Genomic DNA, 20,323 nt, shown 5'->3' with positions numbered 1-20,323 from the left:
GGGATGGACATGGTCAGAAACAATGCTCAGGTAGGCCGTGGCATTTAAACGATGCCCAATTGGCACTAAGGGGCCTAAAGTGTGCCAAGAAAACATCCCCCACACCATTACACCACCACCACCAGCCTGCACAGTGGTAACAAGGCTTGATGGATCCATGTTCTCATTCTGTTTACGCCAAATTCTGACTCTACCATCTGAATGTCTCAACAGAAATCGAGACATCAGACCAGGCAACATTTTTCCAGTCTTCAACTGTCCAATTTTGGTGAGCTTGTGCAAATTATAGCCTCTTTTTCCTATTTGTAGTGGAGATGAGTGGTACCCGGTGGGGTCTTCTGCTGTTTTAGCCCATCTGCCTCAAGGTTGTCCGTGTTGTGGCTTCACAAATGCTTTGCTGCATACCTCGGTTGTAACGAGTGGTTATTTCAGTCAAAGTTGCTCTTCTATCAGCTTGAATCAGTCGGCCCATTCTCCTCTGACCTCTAGCATCAACAAGGCATTTTCGCCCACAGGACTGCCGCATACTGGATGTTTTTCCCTTTTCACACCATTCTTTGTAAACCCTAGAAGTGGTTGTGCGTGAAAATCCCAGTAACTGAGCAGATTGTGAAATACTCAGACCGGCCCGTCTGGCACCAACAACCATGTCACGCTCAAAATTGCTTAAATCAACTTTCTTTCCCATTCAGACATTCAGTTTGGAGTTCAGGAGATTGTATTGACCAGGACCACACCCCTAAATGCATTGAAGCAACTGCCATGTGATTGGTTGCTTAGATAATTGCATTAATGAGAAATTGAACAGGTGTTCCTAATAATCCTTTAGGTGAGTGTATATATATGAAATACACACACACACACACATATATATATATATATATAAATAGTTTTTTTTTTTTTTTTTTTTTTTTGCTTGATTCATGCTGTCATCAATGGCCTATAGCAGCTATTTGTGGTCAGAACCTTATTACTGCACTGACAAATTTTCAGTCAAATCAGAATACAAAAATAAATAATGTGCTTCATCTGTTTTTTAAACGGAGCTCACAGCTGAGGTGGGGCCAATTCAAATTACATTTTCAGCAGTCCAATTACAGCGATACTTCATTCAGTCACAATTATACAGTAGAAATACATGGACATAAAAGGTAAAAAAAAAAGAATATAAACAGCTATTCTATATAACAGCCATTTTAGCAACAAATAGCTGGCTAGTGGGTTTTTTAAATCGTGAATCGTGACTCGTGAATGGCTGTAATCGGGCTGTAATTGCTCAGGACCAGATATAGGAAATGCGAATTACACAATTATAACAGCCGCAGGTCTACTGCCACGCAACGGCGATGTTATTTCCATTGCTGTGATGGGGGTTCCTTATTCGGTGGATTTTCTTTTTCTCTTCCAAGACTCTGAGATTTACCTCCCCACCCCTGCCACCTGCCTACCTGATCTCCAGCTTGTGGGAATCTGCACTGTGCACAGGTCGTCCGAGGACTCATCGGTGGAGGTCCCAATGAAGTCGAAATTCAGGCAGTTGTGGGCCAGCTTGAGGAGCTGCATCAGGAGGCCGTGCTGACTCTCGTCATTTAGATTCAGATTTTTGCCCGAGGCCTGGCATCGGCAGTGCAAGGGAAGGAAAAAAAGAGAAAGGAGAGTCATTGTACAGGCAATTCAGTCCGTTATCCCGAAGCTGACAGCTACATTAACCTTTATCCAAGGTAATATGCTTTTTCAAACAATTATACTATGTAACAAATGTATAGTATACTATAGTATTTACATTACAGTAAGTAAAAAAAAAAAACTAAAAAAACATAATAATCTACACATTAGTGAACAACATTCAAAAAATAGTGACTATAATTGAGTAATACACTGGAATTATGACATTTATTTGTAGAAACTTGGCCGGGCATGCATAGTGACAATAAAAAGTTATGGCCGAGTTACTGATTTAGACATTTTTCAGGACCCTCCTCTCTTTCTCCACAGCCTCACCTGTTTTAGTAAATTGCAAGACAACGTAAAGATGTCAAACAGGGAAGAATCTCGGAACGAGGACGCTATTTTCCTATGCTTTGTCAGCGGGTGTGTTGTGTCTGCCTGGAAGTATAAAAAGAGAAAGAGAGAAAGAGATCAGACTTGTAGAAATATTTCCAATGACATTTTCATTACCTTACTCTCTGGGATTAGGAGAGAACTAGACATTAGTGAGGGATTTAACTCAAACGGTTTGATATGCCCCAACCTACTTAATTGGCTTGAAAATAATATGGGTATTGGGAAAATGCTTGATACCTTACATTAGTACTTCAAATATGTGTTCTATAGGTTTGTTTGTTTGTCTTCTTTTCTTGGTGGCAACAGTGACTTTTGTAAGTATTGTACAGAATATCAAAGTAAAGCAAAGTTTAAACTCACAAAGTGTAAAAAATCCCCAAATTTCTTTGAAAGGTTTAAAGGGTCTATGTTTGCCTGTTTGTTTTCATAGGTTATTGCAAAATAGTACATTCTGTCGGTAGCTTAAATAGAAGTATATCCAGATAAATTCAAAACTTGAAGCCAATTCCAAATTTAAAACCCAATACTAGATGGTGTCAGTTTTGGTTTGCTGGAGGCTTCTTGTTTCTACCCAATAGAAACTGCCCATGCATTAGTAGGTTTTAAATTTGGAATTGGCAATTGTGTGAAAGTTTTAATGCAATCTTAGCCTCAGTTAAGAGGTCATACTGATTACGATAATAACTGAAATGCATGCGGTTGAAAGTGTTATTTGCACAGCTGTTTAAAGGCTGCTGCACCAGTCTGCAAAGCTGCACAACACACTCCAAAGGCTAGGTGCAACAAAACACTACGTTCAACACTAAAGTAAATGATCAAGTACAATTTCTGGAAAATCTGTATTAAATAAATAAATAAATAAATAAATGAGTGCTTTAATTTGGAAAAAAAAATATCATAAAAACAGCAGGTGATCAGATACATTAAAAACATGTATTGTATGTATTATAGGTCACGTTAATAGTAATATTATGCAGTATTGTCATTGAAGAGCAGTGTTTTCCAACTAGTACTTTTTAGTCGCACATGAGAAACATTAAAATAAAATAACCTTTTTTGTTCCAGCAAAGTTAGACACAAAGTTAACTAGGTGTGCCTTGTTGCATTTCATCAATAAGTTGCCTACCTATCTTCACTTCAATTTAATATTTTCCATTATTTTTGTGAAAACATCCTAAGTTTTTGAATGCCATATCTATATTAGCTAAGATGGATAATTAATTAGTGCTTGATTCCATTATTTATAGTTTACCTTACCCAAGACTAGTTATAAGCCCAAATCCAAAATGTGAGATCTACTGAGTTTTTACAGAACCACATATCAGCTCTTGTTAACTGCAAAGCAACTAAATATCATTAGATGTCAGAGAATAGTTAAGAGCATATTAGAAGGAAATTTATATGTGATTATTCAGAAACGGTCACCTGTAAACCACTTAATCTCATTCTACATCCAGCAAAAAGTGAAATCCATGTTAAAAGGGGGATTTGCAACTGGTTAACATATCCCTAAAGAAGGAACAAGATCTTCAAGATCTAAACTCACAGACAACAAAATCTTTGAAATACAAGACTCAAACTGAAATCTCCTTTCAGGCCTTTTAAGATAAATGGCCATACATCAGGATGCAGGTGACCATTGCTGCTGCACGTTTAGATCTTTCAATTTATTTTATTCTTTTTAATTATGGAAAATGTTCTTGTGAGGAAAATTAAAGAGTTGGAAGACCTTACCCGCCAAGCAGGACAGCGAACACAAGCACACACACGAGAAACACACAAAAATGAAATAAAATGGGACACTTACTTCACTGAAGAACGCTGAGGAACTTACTTGGTTAATTTCGTTCGTTAACTGAGACAGAATTGTCACGCCTATGATGCAGTGCTCAACACTGTCCTGAAATTAGAGAGATGGTGGGCAGTTAGCCGACAGTCAGTGTTGCATCTCAAAAGCTCCTTTCAGTGGATATCGACTGCTCCAACTTAACAAAAGATGGCAGAAGGAACTGTGCAGGAATCTGGCAGGCAGACTGAGAGAACAGCTCAAAAGAGTGCATTATCATAATAAGGTAAGTGACAACTTAGCAAGGTTGTATTGAAAATCATGAATATAGCACAAGAGTTAGAGGATAATCCTTTTAAGAACAATAACACAAGTGATTAATATGTGTGTGTGTGTGTGTGTATTTTCTATATACACACACACACACACACACACACATCTATATATACACATACATATTCTGTAGGTAATTAGGAAAACCTTAAATGGCCCCACATTTGTTTTTCCACTTTCCTTTCCTGCTGACACAATGTTCATCTTTATAACCTTTGCTGTAGTCCACATGTACTCCAAATGTTCACAGCTGAGAGATTACAGTTAGGCAGGCAGATGCATTTCGTTACACCACACCTATATTGGCCAAGCTTGTAACCCATGAGAAAGGTACTGAATACAGGTGTGGCCTGGTACAATCAACTAACCTGTCTGTTGAATCCCAAACCTGAGAAATGAGATGCCTGTTTTGATGCACTATATCAAAATTCCATATACCTACTGATGAGTTATGACTCCACCAGTGTCTATAACATGACCTATTCACTTACACTTTCCAATTAAATGTATATGACTGGTTTTAGAACCAACAGTTACCATGCCGATTAAAAGATAACGAGTGCCCTGTGGTTGATTTGCAAGGCTACCAGATGTACTGCTTTATCTCTGGATCTGCTTTCCATGATGCATTGTGAAGAAGCAGTATGTCACATACAGCATGTATAGCACTTAACAAGACCAGGTTAACAAAATGCAATTTGCAAATGTATTCCATTTGTCATCTACCCCATCCCTGACCACGTACAAACAACACATGGGTCCAGCTCACCTGCAGAAACCTTGTCACGTCTGCAATCACATTTCTGAAGACATAATCCTCCTTCTGGCAGTCGAACCAGCCCAGCTTGGTGATCCGGGCATACAGCTGAATTAGTGCCTGTGTCACGAACGTTGCCAATTTCGGCCTGGTCGCAAGATAATTAAGGACGTAATTCCCTGCAACAGACAGAAGAACAAGACAGAGATAGTCATAACTAGGGCCCTACCAAATTCACGGTGGAATGCCATCTTAGCACTTGAAAAATCGTATTAAATTTCACGGTTTCACATATTTCAATCATACATTTCACGGTGTTGTAACAAAGCAATTAAAATACATATATATAATTTAAAAAAAACAAAAAAAACGCAATAGCTTATATATAAAGCCGTTAATATAACATAAGCAAGTGTTATTAATTATACTTAAAGTATATTAAAAAAAAAAAAAACTGTGAAAACTGTGAACGTACATTAGTCAGTTGTGAGCATGGAGCATCCTGCAACTGTCTCTTTCTTCATTGCCTGTCTCTGTGCTGAAAACACCCGTCCGTGTTTAGACACAGCTCTCTGCATCCACAGAGTTTGTTGGAATTGATAGACAGTGACAAGCTAGCCTTGCCAGGTGGGGGATTCTGCTTTCAGCGGAGTTCCAAAACAGGAGCACAGGTAAACTACAGTCCAATTCTTTAGCAATGTTTTTATAAGCTGGAATCTCTAGCCTACAGTTCTTGTCAAAGCCAGGAATTGCATTAAGCAACGTAAAATCCACCCGCAACAAGGTCAAAAATACACACAGCTTTTAGGAACTGTGATGCAGGTTGTTGAAACCTTTCAGAAATTGTTTCTGTATCGCTTGACTCTTCACCATAGCAGTAATATTGTCTTAGTTTCTTTACCATGCCTCAAAACACTTGCTGAGCACTAACATTTAATTCAGCGTCAGAGTGATTTTCGCTTGACTGTGCTTCAGCCCAGGACAGTTGATCCATTACTTTGTTGTAAGCTTCATGGATTGTGACATGGCGAGATTCGAACTAAGTGATTAAGTCATGTAGCATTTGTTGCAACAAATTTAATTTCCTCATTCAGGTGAGCATGGTTTAGAAGGGTTGAAAGTTCTGTTAAAACCTGTGTTTTGGGGGTGGCGCTAGCTCTTCCGAGACAAACTCAGAGTAGTACTTCAGGTGAGCTGCATGGTACTGCACAGCTCGAAACCACACATTCCAATGAGTAATTACTGGCTCGGGGGGAAGTGCAACCTTTTGTTTCCCAATTTAATTTGCGTTTGCAATGTGTTGCTTGTATCAAAGTTTGTGGCTAGGACAGTGTTTAAAGAGCGTCTTAATGTAACTGACCAGTTTGTCAACTTTGCCAAACTCGCACCTCCACAGCTCACCGACGAGAGAAATTAGATGTGCGTTACATGTACAGTGAGGGGAAAAAAGTATTTGATCCCCTGCTGATTTTGTACGTTTGCCCACTGCCAAAGAAATTATCAGTCTATAATTTTAATGGTAGGTGTATTTTAACAGTGAGAGACAGAATAACAAAAAAACAACAACAGAAAAACACATTTCAAAAAAGTTATAAATTGATTTGCATGTTAATGAGTGAAATAAGTATTTGATCCCCTATCAATCAGCAAGATTTCTGGCTCCCAGGTGTCTTTTATACAGCTCTAATCTCAGCTCGTTACCTGTATAAAAGACACCTGTCCACAGAAGCAATCAATCAATCAGATTCCAAACTCTCCACCATGGCCAAGACCAAAGAGCTGTCCAAGGATGTCAGGGACAAGATTGTAGACCTACACAAGGCTGGGATGGGCTATAAGACCATCGCCAAGCAGCTTGGTGAGAAGGTGACATCAGTTGGTGCGATTATTCGCAAATGGAAGAAACACAAAATAACTATAAGTCTCCCTCAGTCTGGGGCTCCATTCAAGATCTCACTTCGTGGAGTTTCAATGATCATGAGAATGGTGAGGAATCAGACCAGAACTACACGGGAGGATCTTGTTAATGATCTCAAGGCAGCTGGGATCAAAGTCACCAAGAAAACAATTGGTAACACACTACGCCGTGAAGGACTGAAATCCTGCAGTGCCCGCAAGGTCCCCCTGCTCAAGAAAGCACATGTACAGGCCCGTCTGAAGTTTGTCGATGAACATCTGAATGATTCAGAGGAGAACTGGGTGAAAGTGTTGTGGTCAGATGAGACCAAAATCGAGCTCTTTGGCATCAACTCAACTCGCCGTGTTTGGAGGAGGAGGAATGACCCCAAGAACACCATCCCCACCGTCAAACATGGAGGTGGAAACATTATGCTTTGGGGGTGTTTTTCTGCTAAGGGGACAGGACAACTGCACCGCATCAAAGGGACGATGGATGGGGCCATGTACCATCAAATCTTGGGTGAGAACCTCCTTCCCTCAGCCAGGGCATTGAAAATGGGTCGTGGATGGGTATTCCAGCATGACAATGACCCAAAACACACAGCCAAGGCAACAAAGCAGTGGCTCAAGAAGAAGCACATTAAGGTCCTGGAGTGGCCTAGCCAGTCTCCAGACCTTAATCCCATAGAAAATCTGTGGAGGGAGCTGAAGGTTCAAGTTGCCAAACGTCAGCCTCGAAACCTTAATGACTTGGAGAGGATCTGTAAAGAGGAGTAGGACAAAATCCCTCCTGAGATGTGTGCAAACCTGGTGGCCAACTACAAGAAACGTCTGACCTCTGTGATTGCCAACAAGGGTTTTGCCACCAAGTAACTAAGTCGAAGGGGTCAAATACTGATTTCCCTCATTAACATGCAAATCAATGTATAACTTTTTTGAAATGCGTTTTTCTGGATGTTTTTGTTGTTATTCTGATCATGATGATCATGATGACTGATCATTTCTTTGTCAGTGGGCAAACGTACAAAATCAGCAGGGGATCAAATACTTTTTTCCCTCACTGTAATATAGACAGCATTTGGCATTAGACCTTGCAGTACAGATTTGAACAATTTTGTCATGTAAGCTGCGTTGTCATTTATGAAAGCAGATACTTTGTCAAAGTTCGCTCTGTATTTTGAAACCATTTTAATGATCGCTTGAGAAACTGTAGTGTAGTTTACAGCATCCAAGTAAGCGCAGTCAGTGAGCACAGTTTTAATCTTTGCTGTTTGTACATTCTCGGTCTTGTCAGAAATAAAATCAAACAGAACATGCAGAACATAGTTGTCTTTTTCAGTGGTATCATCAATAACAACTGCAAAAGGCTCACATTAATTACTTAGAGACTTAATTTCCACAAAATGTGCAGAATAAACTTTAGGAAAGTAATCCTGTGGTAGTTTATTTGCACTTTATTTGCTGGTAAACAACCGGCATTTTATACATTGTTTTGATTGAATCAATTAATCCTCTCCAATTCATCAGCTTTCTTTTTTTCTACTTAAAGAAACAGAATATCAATCGCATCTGGAACACGTAACACTACTATTTTGGATTTTATAATATGGTAAAAATTCCAACTATTGTTTTTCCAATTTCATGGAGGAGACCATATTTCAAGCTAGGGTTGTCAGGATCCTAGAATTTTGAACTTCAATATGATACCAGTTCAATTTCACGATACTCGATACCAATTCGATACCATGCAAAAAAAATTTTTTAAAAAAAATCTGTACACAAACATACATTAGAATTCCTTTCATAAAGATACAGAATCACTCTGGATCAAATGGTCTGGAGCAGTAAACACAAGTATCATAATACTACGAAAACTTCCAGAATTCAGTAACCATTCAAACATTTTCTTCACAACAACAGAGTACAGGTAGTTAATAATACATGTATATTTTGGTAATTTCTTTGGCCAACATAACACAGAGCATTGCGTGACTGGTTTAATCTGGCTTGTTGTAGTAACAGTCAATAGGCACATTCATGTTTTATGTTTTACTGCATTATTATTGCACAGATTTATAATGTATTGAAAATGCGTTCCATATGGGAATTTAATGTCCTTTTATTTGATACATAACATGCATGTAACTCATGTAAGTCATTATACAGACCAGAAAATAATACAGTAAATAACAGGCAAATACATCTACACAGTCTTGAGCCATAGTTGGTCCATTAAACAATATTAATACTGGTGTCTAGTGTAACAAGATATAAATACTTCAGCCGCCGGACCGCAGTTTATGCTGTAGGCTTAAATACAATAAAGCCGACAATCTGGGCATGGTAATGAACTCAGTCATTGTGAAATAATTTGTATCGTGTTGAGGACTGAAACACGTACATGTCTACACATATATTCATATATTATAATTATTTATTTTATTAGCAGATGACACAAAATATACAAAATTGAAGAAGTCGCCCTGGATAAGGGCATCTGCCAAGAAATAATAATAATAATAAAAGAATCACACCTGATCTAGCTCTCATCTGTCTGTCCTCTCATCGCCTCAGCAAGTTTCTAACTTTCCTCTGGAATTCACTCTTGATCTTGTTGCAAACCCAGGTCTCTGGATCAATGCCTTGATCAGTCACTGTCATGTGATCATTATTTTGTATCAGGTGCAGTGCTGGCGATAGGTTGGCTGCTGTTAGCGGTTTTTAGACTGCTGTTGGCACTACAGTTCAGTATCTACAGGACTGAAGATGCCCCTAACCCAGCACTGCACACGGAATAAAAACACTGATAAATGCAACACAAAAAGAACTGTCTATGTTTCATGTTGTTGAAATGCAGGCTGTGGTAAATGCACTGCAGAGCTGAAAAGCGCCTTCTTGTATTGATGTATGCAGATGTATACACAGATAAACTCATTTCAAAGTGCATTCACATTATTATTTATTTATTAGCATTGCATGTTATATTTTAATCTTACGCTATTTTTATAACTGGTTGTCTATGTTTTTTAATTGTATGTTTGCTAGCATATGTGCATACCGATTTCTACACCAGTTTACACAGTTTATTGTTTGTTCATGTTTATGTAGCCTATATGCGCTCGTTTTGAAGATAAGAAAAATATTTACATTTTTCAATGTGAATACAATAGTCATAACGGACCAATAAAGAGTGAAAAATGGCAAAATCCAGTGTTAATGGCCAATTGTGGACCAGGCAGTAGTTTAAAATCTTTAGTGTTCAAATATATCATGCTGTGTCATTCAGGGCATTAGAGTTCATAAATAAACAGCTGATGGATACATTTTTTATTTCTTTCTATTTATCTCATGGCTTTCCCCCATGAAATTTGAATAGGCATGGTGGTCTGTTTCACATTTGTTGATGTCGGAGAAGGGTTGGTGCTAGTGGATTGTCGACCAGGAGTGGTTGGAGGGTGGGGTGGTACCGGTTAATGCATTTTTTTGGCCAGACGGCACTGATTGTTTTCTGAATATAGCTGCGGGAAACCCTGTATCCGTATACAAATTTTCTTTATAAAAGTCTTTATAAGTCTTCAAATCCAGTTCTGGATGCTTAGAATTTCTGGTTTTACCTTCAACTTCACCTAAGTTAATTAAACTGTTTATCTTCCCTCATCTAAATCTTTTCCTGCAGGTGATGATTGAAAGAGAAATATAAAATGTTGCTGAAATCCTTGAGTGCTAGATGTGAAGAACACTGCTATACAGTATATGTCAATAAGATCCATTTTTGAACACACCAGTAAATCCCAGTAGAGGTATGGACCATTTAAGTTCCCTTCACAAAACTTGTATGGGAAATATCTTAAAAACATTAGTTGGCGATGGAATAAATATTGTTGACTTTTACTGTAAGTCAGAGTCAAAACCCTATTCAGTGAACACTGGGCTTTAGGTCTCATAAGACACAGAAGGTTATTACCAACTCTGTATGCCTTTGCAGAACACAAAGAACAGAGACTGGAGAGGATCATCTTTTATGACTTGAGCTGTTAAAAAGTTAAAGTTAATGTTTATGAAAAATTCAGTGCACTTTGACGTGTATACTGGTTGTTTTGCAGTCTAAGTCTAAGGTCTTTTTAATATCTTGGAACATGGACACCCAAAACCCAAACAGTGTTGTCCTGGAAATAGCTGCCCCACCCCACGGCTGATAAGGGCAAAGAATAAAAGACTTGCAATAACACAAACAATTGTGTCACATATTACTTCTGATCAAGGACCCTGCAACTAGAACTCAGGACTTGCCTGGAAACTCAATAGAAACAAGCTAAGGACCGGCTCTGCATTATCACCGTTCACGTCTCCCCCTCGTACATGACTTAAAAGTATAATGAACCATATACACTGTCCAGCTATCTTACACACAGCAAAAGGAGCTGCAGTACTGTGGCTAGCTCCTGTTTTACATTTTTTAAACAGGCTTGTAATCTTATTAAAAGGCAGAAGCTTAAACTAAGCAGTAAGAAAAAAGGCCATAATTATACAGAACAAGACTGTAAATAGAATGAGCTGAAAGAGAAACAGTGTCCAATAATTAGGGAAATGCACAAACCATAAAAAGTAAATGTTCTCAAAGGTAGCAGATTCTGAGATGGGATTTGACCATAAGACAACATCTGGATAATCAGGTTTTCACTATGAGGGGGGACCATAAGCACAGTGTGTAACAATGAGTAAGAACTCCTGTGTATTTTTGTCTGCGTCTTATATAAGCAGCAGCAGAAGGGGCTCTGGACATGCAATGGGTTCATATCCTAGGTGAGACACTGGTGTTGTACCCTAGATACTTTACCCAGATTGCTGCAGCAAAACCCAGCCAAATAAATGTAAAGTGCCAGCTTAAGTATAAAAAAACATCAGCCAAAGAAATCGATGCATTACTTACGAATATCAATGCGCTGTTCCAGGGGCAAGGGATTGCTTGTGCGGGAAACCAGTTTGGAAAGACATGTGGCAGCCAACAACTGGGAGTAAGAGGACTGATGGGGGAAAAAAAGTCAAATAAGTTAAGGAAAACAAAGCTAAACCTAAATTAAACACACAATTAGTTTGTTGTTTTAAGTTACATTTATGAGAAACAACTGTCAAGAACAACTTTTGAACAACTTTTGAAGAACAAGTGTGAAGTCGACCGAAAAAAATAATTTTACAAATGCACACGATTAAAAAACAAAACAAAAGAAAACTGCCATACACAATAAATATCTATGTATTTGTAATTCCAATGAAAGCTTTGCCGTTAATTCAGCAGGGGTGATGAGCATTGAGTAGTGATACAATGAGTAAGTAAGGCCATCAACAGTCTATTACTAGGAAACAGCCCAGGTTGAAATCCCATGGAGACAATTTGTGATTCACATTCCAAGAATCCTAGACATTGTCAATACTAGAAGAATCTGTCTTTCATATTTTGTTGATTGAACTAAGCTAATCACATCCAACTACTAATTTAATCAATGGCGGATTGCTGCTGTGGTGTAATTAAGGCAAATGGTTGATTAACAAAGCATTCGAGTTTGGAATGATGCACGGTGTGAATGTGGTCAAATAATTTCTATCAAGATAAAATAGGCAAATAATAACTTTTTTTTGTTTTTTAATATAATTTTATAGATTTTAAAATTTAGAACAGACTCAACTAATGCAATACATAAAGTATAGGATCAAAAAATGTTTAGCTTGCGTTCAATCACAATATACAACCCTGATGCAAAGATATAAACCTCTCTTATTCTTTACAATGGAAACATGCAAGCAAAAACATTGATGCGGTTTTCTAGAGTCCAGCAGCTGTTCTGAAGCAGAGACACTCACTCCAAGACCTGGAAAGCTGCAGGGATATCTGCAATTAAATTCAGCTTCACAGTCCTCTATAACCAATGAAGGACTTAACTGGTCTACAAACCACTACTTCAGGATCGTTAAAACACTGTAGACTTGAAGTTATGTATAAAACCTGTAGCGCTGTGCCTCTGTCAGATCAGGACTGAGGATCACCAAAAGAAAACCTTACTGTGTATTTAAAACATTCTTAAAAAAAACATAGAAAATCAAATAAACAAACCCTTAAAGTGACAATTCAAATTCGAAAATGTCATACTGACTGTTCCAAGAACCTTTGAATACAATCATCAACTACTTGAGACTGAGCAACTAACTCATGTACTATTGCCATGTTTGAGTTCCTTTGGATCATTAAGAACTATGTAAATACACACGGCTCAACAACAGTGCTTCAGATTTGATTCAGAATGATGTCACAGAACATCCACAGTGACACCTATAGCTGATAATGTAGGAATAATAGGTTTTGATTGGAAGGGAAAATGGGGTGCTTGGCTAGTGGCATAGCATGCCAGGGGGTGGGGGGGCAAGAGTAAGAGAAATTCTACGGTGATATAACAGTGAGAAAGGTTCACAATTGAGTTTTCTCATGGAGGTTGGCTGAAAAACCTTTGTCCAACTGGACCTAATTTATTTCCAATCAGGGGTGGCAGTCGGCCCCACAAGCCAGGCCACTGTATATAAACTTTGAACACTACTAACTAAACTAGCAGATTTATAAAGAGTAGCACATCTAAGAAAATCTAGAAGGACAGGGACTTATATTCAGAAAGACAATAACAGGGAATAGCAAGGAAGGAGTGATAAGATACACAAATTAATCTCCTGGAGGCTTTTCTCGATTCACTCTCTCATACAACTGCAGCACAAAAAGCATGCACACTTTTCATCTGAAACAGCATTATTCCATATGCCATTGCCTTGAACACATTTGAAAGCAGTTTAAGATCTGTCTGACTCAATCAAACTGGACAGTTTTCTCCAGTGCGAAATGGTGTTCAGCAAACACTGACAAGACAAATAAAGTATGGTTCATTTCACAAGATTTATGGAGCCAGGTGAATCGCAGAATGACTGTTTCAAATGAAAGAATACTTACATATTCAGCTGTATAGAAAAATACAATAATATAATAATAATAAATAAATAAAAAGACTTACGCTCCCTCTCTCTAGTAGTAGCTGACATTTGCTCAGACAGTCAGGGCTGTTGGTGAACTCAACCAGGGCTTTCTCCGCCTGTAGCCTGGTAGTGGTGTCTGTTGTCTCATAGAGCTGCTTGCACAGGATCTCTAGCTGGGCTAGGCTCTGCAACAAAGACCGCACACAAGCATTACAATAAAGTACATCACAACAGAGTGCAACCATCTGTGAAAACACCCCACCGATGAAACAGCAAGGCCTACTTTGCACAGGCAATGCCAATGGTGCTTTCACTGGGGCCGCATTATCATTGACAGAAGTCAAAATATTTTCAAATTTTTCAGGTGAGAAAAAGGCATTTAAATGTGTTTGAGTCGGTATATGCAATACATGGTTGATTAACCCTACTCCCCGGGCTTTCATTTTCTTTAACATCATATGACCGAGAGGTGAGGGAGGATGTGTTACTGTGCAGGCTCAATGAGGACCATTTCACATAAACCTTCCCAAAGTTTAAAACTTTTATATTTCATGACAAGTCTGCTGTACTGGCCTCCGTGTGACCTGACAGAAGCTAAAGATAATGAAGGATTAAAAAAACAGGGTGGGGACCCAGTGTGGCCCAACAGAGAAGGAATTTTTCATAAAGTTAAGAACCAGACAGAGCTGCACACTGAAGATAAGGGTGTTTCAACTTTAACTTCATAAATATATATATATATATATATATATATATATAAATACTAAATTTTGTGTACAAAGTTTTGTGTACACTGTGTACACATGGGTTACCTGCAGCACAGATATGGACATGTAGTAAGCAACATTTAGGAGAGTAATTGAAATTGGTTTCTTTTCTACATTCTTATGCACTGAAGCAGAGAGTAATCAGCAAGTTTGCATTGCTGAATTACTGAAGTTTTCTTTTACCCCATATTGCTCCTCCCTTCATTAAATGGGTTTGCATCATTACACATGACTGAAAACACTTTATTCAGTTTGTATTCCCAGAAGGAGACAAACAACGCTGTAATTGATTAGCATATAATAATGATCTAGGGAGACTGTCACCTGTTCACTGAACACTCACTGCGACAGAAAGGGTTAATTTACACCAGCAAAATGCTTCAATCCAAATACACGAAATGGCCATGCAAGAAAAGACAAAACATTACCAAACATTACCCTTAGCATGTTTGGCATATTATTAATAATTAATATTATTTTAAATATGAAATCACAATGATTTTTCACATGACAGCAAAATCTGTCCTCAAGCTGTACAACTGTAGCTGCACAGCACAACAAAGAGCAAAGGAATCTTGGCACTGGCAATACAGACCATGCAATACAAAGAAATCTCACTCAGTAAATCAGCTGTTCCTTGTTAATAGTCCATAACCAGGTCTTTGAAAATTGTCAAAGAACAACCACAACAAAAAATGAAATAAAAGTAAGACTGGAAAAGTCATCCAGGAATCTCAGATCCTATTAAATATTTGGTTTAAACAGGTGGCCGTTTACAAGCATTTATTTTATTTCAGTTCATTTCAACTGTAAAGGTCTATTTTTTAAATTTTTATTATTACTATTTTTTGCTGTATGTTTGTTGAATGTTTACCACTCTATGCCTACTCTGCGAAGGGTGCTATACAAATCCAAATTGATTGATTGATCGATTGATTTATTTTCAGTCTTGGGTAGAATTCACACTTCTATCATTGAAGTAACTGAAATCAATATCAAAGGTGTTAGCTTACTTCGCAAAGCTTGTATATGCTACACGTGTAAATTATCACATAAAATAAGTTAACTTGCTCTATCAACAATTGCTTCTGTGGTGTGAAACACATCAAAGGAAAGCCAAGACATTTATGAATGCTGTCCAACCTGGCAGGGCTAAATGGGCTTTATAGTGAGGTGGGGGGGGGAGCTGTTCCCTTACCATAATGCAATCAATTTTGTGATTCACAGTTCCATGTCTTCTATACGAACACTGCTGGTCCACAAACACAAACATTTGCATTTTCTGATAAATAAACTATGAACCACTACAAGGAACGAAACAAAATGCTCCTTTACAAGGATACTCACTTAGTCTAGAGTTCAATCCCTTTTCTAAAATGGATTTCTCTTCCTCCATTTGAAATTTCAAATAAATAATCCATGCACTTTGTTTGACAGTTATACATTTACATTTTGTTGAAGTAGAAAAATCAGAGTATGCAACAAAAAAAGTATTTGTAAAGTAGTAGAGAAAGTAGATTTCTGTCATGTACATTACAAAGATATATAGGCTACAGAAGGGGGGAACAAATCTACATTGGGTTATTCTTTGAAGTGGTTGTATTTACTTGTTTAAATGAGCAAACAGAGGGGCAGGAGGAAATAAAATGCATGCTTATAGCTAACTGCTGTATATAGTGTACAATGTTATATTTTAAGAATGCAGACAATATTCTTGAATCTGCTAGTAAAATAAAAAAGGATAAAATACTCAAAGTTATGTACCTCAACAGCTGACTTGGCTTTAATCAGATGCATTGTTCCTGGCCAGTAGGAGACTACAGTATTTTGAATGACAGTGCCCATGCTTTCATCTAGGGAGACAATACCTTAGTGTTGGCAGTGCAAGCAGTTGAGCGCAAACTCAATGGGTGACAGTTCATCAGCACAGTTCTGCCATTATCTCCATGTCAACATGCTGACAATTTCTAGGAACGTATCCCAAAAATCTAATCTCTAGCTTCTGAGATGCAACATTTTAAGTTTCTTTTCAGCTCTTGTGTGCAATACACACATACACACACACACAACACACACACACATACATAGTGGTTCTATGTAATTGCTCAGTTTCTTTTAGGTTCATTAATCACAACAAGGAAAGCTGCCAAACAAATAAATACAAAGTTTAATCAGAACTGCAGTTATTTGTGAAGAAGCACAAAAGCTGCCAGGAAACCAACTACAAATTATTCCAAGCCTAAAGTTTATGAAGGACGCTGCTACCTAATTAATTACAAGTTCCCTTAATTAAGGCGGGACATATACCATGGGTTTTAGTGTGTGTGTGTGTGTGTGGGAGGGGGGGGTATGGGGAAGATAAAGATTTCATCATTGCAGATAGCATGACTGCATGAAAAAATATATAGTAGCCTTGGCACAAGTCTCTCAAGAAATGACACCACCTTGTTGTTTAAAAAAAAAAAAAAAAAAAAAAAAAAGAATGGTGTCTGGGCAATTATTAGTGTGTACAATAATTGAGAAGGGGGATACCGGATAAGCCATCAATCCCATTGTCCCCAAATTCAGTTCAGTCTCTAAAAGTAGCACAACATTGATCCACACACAAAGACAAAAAATAACGATCCTAATTTATTTTGTCCCTGTATTTCTGGCTTACCAACTGAATGACCAACTGCTGCCTGATTGTTTGGTTTGTAAACCCCTTAACACCCCTATGAAAGTCAATGCTCCAATCTGAAACGGTATTGTTCATTTTTTGTAATACAATATTCTTTTCACACTTACATGTAGAGCTTTTCAATTCAAGGCATCTGGGGGGTGGGGGGTGTTAAATTCTAAACTTAAAAACAGCTGCTGGATGGACATTGAGCGCAATTCTGAAAAGGCACAATCAAACCACGTAGTTTTCAATTTAGATCCAACTCTCTCAAAAATACATCGACCTCCTACAGCTCAGTTCTGTTTGTGTCTCTGCAAAATAAATTACTTTTTTTGTTGGATGTGGGTGTGCGTTTGTTTGTTTCTTGGCAATTTTATCATTTCCTCTATTCTATTTCACATTCTTCTCCTTCCAATGATGTTTTGACATTGTTCCCCCTTCATCAGTCTCAAGATGCATAATAGTCTGTACAGAAGAAGAATATGTGGATCATAGACATAACATGGCTGAGAGAAAATGAACTCCCCCACCACCCAATAATTTAAACCGTATACGCTCAGAGCCAAGCCAGCTTTATATACCTCAGCTATCAAAAACAAATAGAAAACTCTAACATGGCTATATCTTATTTAGTGGTTAAAGTTGTTAAACAAGTCTCTTGATACATTACTTCAATATTGTAACTGATGAAAATGTGAAGCCCAAGTTTGCCTATGACTATTTATTTATATATATATATATATATATATATATATTGCATTATTATACTTTACATTGATTTAAGGTGATTGGATGTTATGGTTTTAGAAGAAAAAAACGAAGTATAATAATTGGGGGGATGGGACGACAGACAAGGTTTTATGTTACTCATTTGTTTTAACATTTTCCTTTGTAATAATCATAATGCAGCATTGAAATGTGATGAAATATGTATTATACACTGGCCATGTTTCTTTCTATTGGTTATGGCGTAGGAATAGGTGACTGATATTGCAATTATTCTAATAAACGGTGCAATATTTATAAATAACAATACATACTCATTAGATACCTTTGAAATCAAGACTGGATAATTTCACAGTATTAATAATTCGAAAAGAATATAAAGCTTAGTATTGGTGTTTGTATATTGATTACCAATCCTTATATTCCTGCGACCATTTAAAAGAGCCTCCTTGCCTTGTCCATCAATTAAATTGATCACAAGGCGGTTGCTCATTTCAGTTGTGGGGCATTAAAAGCATTAGGTTCATAGTCCATACACATCTATGTAAACATCGCAGAACAAATAAAGAAAAAGAAATACGCTCACAATCAGGATGTGCAGGAATGCACACAAGTATGTAGTCGTGTAGTCGTGTAATCGTACGAAACGATGCCCGCACCACTTCACTTGCGTACTATTATACTGGAATGACAGGTTAAGCAAATGCTCCTAACAACAGACGAAGACAGCGGTGGTGGATTTCAGTGTACACGTCTCTAGTAATAAGATAATACGGGAAAGAAGTAAAAGGTTTATAAAAGGCAAGTCTGGAGAAATTGCATTGCCGGCCCGGGGCGTGCACTGGCGAAAGACGCAGTCCCATAGGTGGCCGTAAAACGGACGCGCATGGACCTAAAATCCTGGACTTCTTCCGAGGTCTAGTGTCTGTATGCATCACACACTAGCCATCGCCATTCAAGCAACGAGGGCAGCACAGTAATATTCCGTATACACGAGTTAACCATTGCTGTCCCGAAGGCCCACCACGACCGTGACTTATTTAGCGAAGAGGATTTGAAATCGCGCCCTGTTACAAGTGTGCGGAGCAGCGCGGGAGAAACGTCCAAGTTCCCCATAATGAAACTACCAACTGATGTTCGGGTTTACTCTGCTGAGAGCTTCCTTGTATTTAAGATCGGGGGGTTCGCTTTTTAGAAACATCCTCCAGTCTTAATCCGTGTGGTTGTTTTGTGTGTGTCCCCCAGAAGTTGTAACAGAAAATAACAGTTAATAAATCCCTCAAATGACCAGCAGGCCACACCGATTGCAAAGCTTGTTTACTTGTACTATTTAGAAAGGACTGTAACTCTCTCCTGCTCCCTCCAAAATCAACGCCCCGGCGCCCACATACTGCACTGAATCCCGGTTTCCCTCTGGGTATACCATGTCTTACAAGCATATAAATGATCTATTTGCTATTTATTGCTTTTAATCTGTGGCAAGCAAATGAACATGATGACAGGCCACAAGTCAACATTCACTAATAATCGCATCCACAACAAACCACGCAACCTTCAACGTTTGCCCGTTTCCTGCATGCATATCGACGTTTTTTCGCCGCGGCGTCGCTAAGGCTTTCGGATCCCTACATTAGCACAGTGCATCGTTAATGGACGAATTTCATAATTCCAAAACATAAACCCTGGTTACCTGCACATGATCCGCCATTTTGCTCCATTCATGCTCCTCTCACTCCCCCCCGAAACAGAGCATGCGCCGACTTGCCCGAATTCTATAAACCACTTGCGCATTCCCCGCACCGCTCTTCGCGCGTTGTTCAAAGGGAGGAGGTACTACGCAATGTTGAGGAATACGACCCCTGCGAAACATTCCCGGCTACAACGTCAACGGCGGGTCTTTGTTTACATGCTTCTTAAAGGGAAACGGCTCCATTCCCGAGCTTAGGGGAGAGTGGAGGACAGGACACTTTCTTTGCTGCCGTTATCTCGATAATCCGCAGAGATCCTAAAGCGTATGTTGTGTGTGAGCGTACTTAGTCAAGCAGATTCGCAACATTAGCATAAGCAACTTTGCGTCACCTCTGTCAGTCCTTTTCATATATGTATTAATGTGTTAAAAACACATAAAAAATTTCCCATTCGATGGCAATGTGAAACAATGACTGTGTCCATTTAAAATATGATTATAAATGCATGTGCAACAAAACAATATCATGTTTTCATTATATATCAATTGGTCGATTAGGGGTGTTAGTAATACGTGTATAATATACTGCTAAAACACATTATAGCAGAAACAGTTGCAATTCTGCATTGGT

General features: G+C 38.3%; 1 protein-coding gene across 2 annotated transcripts in view; it reads right to left on the bottom strand.

The window, feature by feature from the left end:
• Positions 1-19,778, bottom strand: part of xpo7 (exportin 7) — a 39,979-nt gene extending 20,201 nt beyond the window's left edge. Inside the window, exons 1-7 of one of the 2 annotated variants that reach the window (XM_066714486.1) lie at positions 19,696-19,778; positions 13,889-14,035; positions 11,770-11,863; positions 4,953-5,119; positions 3,872-3,964; positions 2,002-2,106; positions 1,449-1,614 (exon numbers count right to left, since the gene is read on the bottom strand). In XM_066714486.1, the coding sequence (XP_066570583.1) occupies positions 1,449-1,614; positions 2,002-2,106; positions 3,872-3,964; positions 4,953-5,119; positions 11,770-11,863; positions 13,889-14,035; positions 19,696-19,713 (790 nt within the window). In that variant the 5' untranslated portion in view covers positions 19,714-19,778. The remainder of the gene's footprint in view (positions 1-1,448; positions 1,615-2,001; positions 2,107-3,871; positions 3,965-4,952; positions 5,120-11,769; positions 11,864-13,888; positions 14,036-19,695) is intronic. The other variant, XM_066714487.1, reaches the window with a different exon arrangement.
• Between the last annotated feature and the right edge of the window lie 545 nt (positions 19,779-20,323).

This window comes from Amia ocellicauda, chromosome 9 (assembly GCF_036373705.1).
Source record: "Amia ocellicauda isolate fAmiCal2 chromosome 9, fAmiCal2.hap1, whole genome shotgun sequence".
Classification (NCBI taxonomy): Eukaryota; Metazoa; Chordata; class Actinopteri; order Amiiformes; family Amiidae; genus Amia; species Amia ocellicauda.
The sequence above is the reverse complement of the archived record's forward strand: the minus strand, read 5'-3'. Positions and strand labels throughout refer to the sequence as shown.